Source organism: Mya arenaria, chromosome 15 (assembly GCF_026914265.1).
Source record: "Mya arenaria isolate MELC-2E11 chromosome 15, ASM2691426v1".
Lineage (NCBI taxonomy): Eukaryota > Metazoa > Mollusca > Bivalvia > Myida > Myidae > Mya > Mya arenaria.
Window position 1 is genome coordinate 39,871,972 of NC_069136.1, and position 7,475 is coordinate 39,879,446.

General features: G+C 34.6%; 1 protein-coding gene across 1 annotated transcript; it reads right to left on the reverse strand.

Annotated features, from left to right (window-relative positions):
* Positions 1 to 255: 255 nt before the first annotated feature.
* Positions 256 to 3,565, reverse strand: LOC128219374 (putative nuclease HARBI1). Its single transcript, XM_052927183.1, has 4 exons — positions 3,161 to 3,565; positions 2,477 to 2,625; positions 941 to 1,088; positions 256 to 453 (listed from the first exon to the last, which is right to left on the reverse strand). The coding sequence occupies exons 1-4, from the start codon at positions 3,563 to 3,565 to the stop codon at positions 256 to 258; spliced, it is 900 nt and encodes a 299-aa protein (XP_052783143.1).
* Positions 3,566 to 7,475: the final 3,910 nt, after the last annotated feature.

Genomic DNA, 7,475 nt, shown 5'->3' on the forward strand with positions numbered 1-7,475 from the left:
TATGAATGAAGAGCAAACAATGTAAGAATTATTATTTTTTACTTCAAGAGGTGTATGAAGATGTTGATAATCTAACAGCGATGATGATAAATTAACAGTGGTGATGATTAACTAACAGTGGTGATGATGAACTAACCGTGGTGATGATGAACTAACAGTGGTGATGAAGAATGAGCAGTGGTGATGAAGAACGAGCAGTGGTGATGATGAACGAGCATTTATGATAGCAGTGGTATATATAAGTCCATATCGATACTACACAGAGAAGAAGTTTTCCACAATGAAGTCTCTAGTGGCAACGCCAGTACCACCATCGTGGTGTACTCCATCATTCCCATTCTGTGGCTGAATGAACTCATCGTCGTCCATAGGCATGTTCATGTCCACTGCAATATTATGTAGGATTACACATGCCACAGCTACCTTGCATGCCTTTTCTGGTCTGAGGTGTATCTGTAAAATTATATAATTTAATTGAAAAAGGTGAATATTTGAACGTGTGCGCGTACATGCATAACCGGTTTGGTGTTTGTTTAAGTGCGTGTACTAATGCTATAACTATAAAGAAACGATACAATAAGATAAATTAATCTTATTTAAAATCGGTTTTGATAATCATAAATAACACTAGCTGATAGCTATTTCCGACATAATAGATTATCCAATAACAGACAAACTAAAGACCAAGAAAGATTCAAGATCATAATATCACATGTTATAGTATAAATGCATAGGTTGCAATAAGATTATAGGCTTCATTATAAAAATAACCAGATACATTAAAAGATACAAGATAAAATATGTTCACGATTTAAATACTATCACAATACATTAAGTGGAAATTAAATTAAGGCAACAGTAAGGCACACACAATGTAGTTTAAACACTAGTAAATAACATTAATTAATATACAACCATTATTCATATACACAAGTAGTACTGAATGTAAAACATGAAATCTCCTCTTAAGCCTGCCAAATGCTCTCTCGATGCAGGCCTTTGTCCGAGTGTGTGCTTGTTGATATCTTTCCGTTGCTTCACAGTCAACCCTAATAAAAGGGGTCATGAGGAATGGCTTCAGGGCGTACCTGCATATAATAAGACATACTAATGCAACTTGGCAAGGATGGATGTCTCTGATTCATAAGTAATATATTCTTATTACTGTAAACAAAATAAATCTTATCTATGTAGTAGTGATGGGCAATCAGCTTGGATTTTCATAATCGATTAATCGGAGACCCTGATCGATCCATTATCCGATTAATCAGCTGTAATCCGACAGTATCACAAAAGCATCATTTTCTGATGTATATATCAATAAGGACCTTTCATGTGTATTTCATTTTTTATGCTTCAGTCAGAAAACAGGTATCGGGTATTATTTCTTGCATATTGAATAATTCTAAAAAATATTAAAAAAATAGATATTCCAAGGTTTATGAAGTAAGGGAACACTTCATGGTGAGGTTTACTTAAGATGACAAATAAATTAATATGATAAAAATATTATATATTTATAATTATTACATTATTATGTAAATTATAAAGATAATACATGGTTGACCATGGCTTTTGGTTGATAATTGCCCCAGTGCGCAGAATAATTGCCAGAGGCATTTTTCAACCATGTCTTATCCTGTATGATACACATGTTTTGTCATTTGGACAAATTTGTCAATGACTTATGCACCAGTCAATTTCAACCACAGCCCCCGGGGATATACCTGGGAAAGCCAGGGAAATGGGCCGTATTTTTACCTTCCAGGTGGCTCCACAGTGCCGAGTGAATGCGGTGGTTTTGTCTTCCCGGGAATGGGCCTAACATAAGATTCCCGTGGGTTCAGGGGCATTTGGCGGGGGGTTCAGGAGCAGGTCCTTCCCACAGGGAGAGGACTTTGGCCGGGTTTGGCTGGACCGAAAGTCAAAGTCCCCACACTATTACCCGGACCGCGGGGGGGGGGGAGCTTGGTTACAATTGACTGGTGCATTAAACTGGTTTTGAAATTGAAACAAATGAGACATAACACATTGTTTTTGGATGGCATTAGCTATTAAAAATAACGAGTACTTGGAAATTAAAAAAAAAGTTAAAAAAAAAAATTCTCACATATTTTCGGAGTTGGACGGTAAACATTTCCATTCTTCAAACAGTTTTTACATCGACTGATCTTGACGTTCATTTCAATATGTGAGCACAGCTGGGGTCGATCAAGCCTAGTTTTATAAGAATCTGGGCTTGAATGACCCTAACCATTAATAATCTGCACTTTTCCAGCACCTTGGCGACCGATATCCAGGGTAATCAAATATTTTTAGATCGATGTCCCACCCTGGCCGTCCGCCATCATAAAGCGATTTGAACGCAAAGAAAAACTAAATGAAAGTACTGTTAAAACTCAAAGTATCGGTTACTTCCCTTAGCTCTAAGTTACTGCGCTATATAAAGTTGGAAATTTACTGGATTCAAGCAAACTTTTCATGTTCATACTCACTGTCTCCTAAAAGGTCACCATCGGAAAACGCCACATATTCAATGGTCAGTTTGGCTGCCAATCCCGACGTTCTGAAGACGTGCGCGTCGTGGCACGACCCAGGCCAGCTTGCATTTGCATGTAAATTTTCCTGTAAAATGATTAAACAATTAAACTGTGCAATAACAATCAGAGTTGAATCCGCAAATGGCAGTGGTTCACTTGGGTAATGGTTCACTTCGTCCTGCACCCTCCAAACTCTTCACAATCTGTATGCATGGACTCTGTATACAAAATATTTTTGAGTACGGTACCATATGTTACCTATGTCTATGAGTTATTTATTTAACAAAAAAATGATAAATAGTATAGTACATCGACTTGAATTATTGTATTAATTAATAGAAATGTAAAATCACTATTTAATAACATTTTTGGTCAGCATTAAATAACATTTTTGGTAAGCATTTTCCCTCTTTATGTATACTGTCAGCGCTCCAGTCAGCCTTTTAGTATCGCCCTTTAACCGGACGTGTTTTGGCCGAATTGACAATATAATTATTATGTTAAGCGTTCGAAAGAAAAGATGGAAATACTGAAAACAAAAGTGGAAAACTCAAAGTTTTATACCTTTGATGTCACATACAGCCTGCATGTTTGATGCTATGGAAGCCTTTCCTATTCACAAAGGCTGGTTCGTCTTCGGATGGCGCCTGGATTCGGATATGTGTTCCGTCTACACATCCAACAACATTCGGGAAACCAGCTTTCTTAAAAATTTCTGTCATATTCCATGCTCGAGCATTGGCATCAGGCCACATCACAAACTGATGTATGTGACCACAAATTGCTTCTGTTACTTGGGCTACAACACGTGACACAGTGCACTTGTGGTAGCCCATGCTATCACCAATGATGTTAAAAAATGCTCCTGTGGCGAAGAAGCGCAACGTAATCAGAATCATCTGTCTAACAGTAAGTGCTCTGTTTCTTCTTGTCGTTCTTTCCAGCGATTCCTTCAGCAAATCCTCTAGATAATCTATTCCACCATTTGCATATCTGTATCTGGCATACATCTCATTGTCTAGCATATTCTGTAGATGTGCAGTGTGCCGAAATTCTTTCACTTTTCTATGATTTACAAATAGAGCCGCTATCTTGGAAACCTTCCGTTAATGTTTTAACGTAGGTCTATTCCTCCGTTGCATTTAACGGCTGGTTCAACCGTTAAACCCACCGTTAAATTCTAACTTTATTTTGAGCAACCTCATGCCAAAGATAGTTAAAATTTAACGGACAGTTAAAACTTTAACGAGCCGTTAAATTTAACTGAGGTTTTGAGCAACCGACCCCAGGTCGTCGAGTTCTTGTAATTACAATACAACCTACATGTACAGCTAATGAAATTGCAGATAGGCAATCATTAAGTACTAGGCTTAATCATTACGAATTTAGATTTTCCGGGACATTGCGTTCGCGATGTGTCAGCCAACGATGATTAATTCTAAGTCATTAGATAACCTGACCGCCCATTCTAAATCATTAAGATTAAAGTATATGTCATCTATCTATTCCGTAATTACTTAGTTTATATATTCCTTTTTGCGTCATTCTATATTGTTTCATGCGTGCTCTGATAAGACTTATAAGGTACTATACTAACTAGTTTATACAGTAGACTAGAGTTCCAGTGAACTCTTGTTAGACTGACTGGTCCAAGGCGGTAATCATCATTAAACGGTAAAGCAATCTTTGATTATGGCATGATTTGTTTGTGGTGTATATATTTGTGAATGCGGTGTAAGTTTGTTTTGGGTGTTCGTGTTTGTGTATGTAATGTGAATATGGTTATGTTTATAGTTAATTGTCGTTTGGGCCCTTGCCTTTGGCCCCTACAGAGGGATTAACTTTGATATGTCCCCCGAGTTTGTCCCTGTATTTGTCATGGTAATATTAATCATGGTAAGATATTTTACATTCACCCTACTTTCATACTGAGGTATTTTGCATTGAAGAGACATGACTAATTTAATATACTAAATAGTTGCCAATTCGCCACACTATGTCGTTCTTTCTGGTATATCTAACACGCTAAAAAATGATTTCATTTGGTGCTTTATGTTCAATTTTGATCAACCAAGTATCGCCTGTCTGTTAGGACATTTGTGCAGTAATTTACACGCCTCGTTATGCTTCACCGTGTGATGCGAAACGCATCGATTCCTGTATGCACTCAGGCTCATGTCGTGTCTCTTTGCATGCATTACTCCCATTTAAATTGATGCATATCTACCCTTAAATTAAAAAAACCACAACCTTCAATTGTTTTATAAATGACATAGAACATATACTGTCAATTTGATTTTGATATAAAAAAGAACTTGAGAAACATGTATTTATTCAAGAAATAGAGTAACAAGCAAACATTCATTTTACTTGTAAAACAATGTGCCATAAATTGATTGTGTTGACAACATTTAAATGTTTATTGTTTAATAAAGAAAACATAATTATAATAAGAACTGCTATGATAATGAAAGTAATGATATCCATACTATTTTATTATATGAAATTGATAACATGTTCTAACAACTAAGTCCTTAACTTATATGCCAGGCATACTTTATCTATACGGACATTTCAAATTTACCACCCACTGCCATCGTTCCCCTCGTCTCATCTTTCTCATTTTTTCCATATTATTACTCACTTTACTTCTACATTATTTTGCCTCATTCCCCATCTTATTAATCGTAAATCATTTTTTTAATATTCGATTAAAGATAACATCCTTTATACCATTATAAGCAGCTTGACGACATTACAGAAGCGAGACATGACTTGCGCTTTTAAACTTTCTTCTCTTTTCTGTTAAATTGTTATATTGTGTGCATACATCACGTGCCTTCTTTCATGTAATTCTACTCATACAAACATGTGTTCGAGCTCAAATTGTGTTCCAGGTTGTTATTGTAATATTCGAATACATTTTCTTTAAACCAAATACTGTTTCAAACTATCGATATTTTGTCCAAAGAGATTGAATAGTTTCTGTCCGCTAACTGATTCTTTATATTTTTCAAGTTTATGAATTGCATTACTAAAAGTGTTATTTTCGGTAAACCGAAATGTCCATTCCTTGAAAATGTAATAGAAGAAGTAACACTATAGCACTCTGGCCACACTATGTAGACTGGCTGGTATCTCAATCCACACTTTCGAACAGGGTTGAGAATCAAACTTGATTAAGCTCTAATATGTATATATCCTATATGTTTATATTCCCATTTAGATATATGAACAACTTAAAGTACTAACCATATCATTAGTTATTGAATTTAACTATTTGTTCTTAAACTGCAAAAACTGAGCGAACAAGCAGAATCAGTAGTTTATTTTTACGATTTTGAAAATGGCTGACCAAATAACAACAACCGTGTATAAGGTAATTGTACCTACTCGATTTTCCCCAGCTGCCAGCATGTTTAATATTCACTTTCTCATTAGGAGTACACTTAATATTAGCAACAACCTCTTTGCAAGAAAACGATCTTATTAAAGAAAACAAATAGCATTCGACAACCAATTATAAAGTACAAAATTTAAAGCGGAGACTAGTGTGATAAATGACATCTTATAAGTAAGACTAAGTTTTGTGCACGCAAACTGGTTTAACCCTCCAGTAAATATACCTTTTTACTGACCGTTCCAAGGCGGTACCTAACAATCCTTGATAAACATACTTAGTTTTTTTATATAGTATATATGCACTGTGCTGTTTGTGGAGGTTTGTGTGTATATATTGTGTGTGAAATTTGAACACAAGATTGCGATGACATATTATGTATTGATTTACATTTATTTTATTTTTTTATTAAATGACTGAAAGCATTTGGAATTATTATATGACTCAACATAAGACATGATTCCACGTTCTGTAACTACTTATGAGAATTGACATTAAATGGCAGAGGAAAATACGTCAAATGAAACATGGTCACTCCATAAAGATTTTAGATTATAACCAATCAATTTATGGATGCAAACATTAGATAGAGAGCATAACAAACTCGATTATACAAAACATTTTAGTGTGTTTTATTTTATTATATGACATTGCATGAACGGGGAGTTTAAACATATCTTTTTATGATTACAATAAAGTTGACATGATCATCATGTGGTAAATATCAACCGTAACTAAAATGTTCCTTTTGGACTGATATGCTCTGGACTGAGGTGTGTACGAAACCTTATGTGACAAAAATATATTGTGTGTTGGCAACCATGCAATTGATAGTTTAATATTGAAACACTCGTGAACAATTTCATAACAATTGAAACATTTGCATATGTCGATATTCATAGTTTTAATTATAATTACGATTTTGATTGCTTGATAGTAATGTTAGATATGTAATATGCCTGTACTTTTGTTCATTCGACAATAATGTCTTCAATTCCTTAACATACTCTCCGTAAGAGATCAGGTCCTATTTTGAAAAAAATGAATAAGACAAATAATAACTGGAGAAAATAATATCGGTTATTTGAGACATCTGGAAACATAAAGTAAAATAGAAAGATACTGCGATAAGTACTATATTCCGTGAACAAATGATATTCCGTCAACTAATCGCACTCTAAAAAAGAATATTATGTCTTATTTTTATTAAATGGTTTTGGTAAATATTAGATGTATTAACATTTGACAAAAAAGAACTTTGTTGTAAATACACATTCATTTCTCTCACGATATAAATGTCGAAAGGTTGATTTTTCAATATCTAGTTAGATTGAAGACAATCATAATGCCAAACACAGATAGATAAAAAATATATACAATAGCATTGTTATTTCATGGACCGGAAATAATATATGTCACATCTGTTCACTATTTAGTAATACGTCGTAAGTCGATGATATTTGCGTGAAAACAAGACGGATGCAATACGAAATAATATACCTTATATGTCAGAGCAATTTTGATTGGTCGAACGT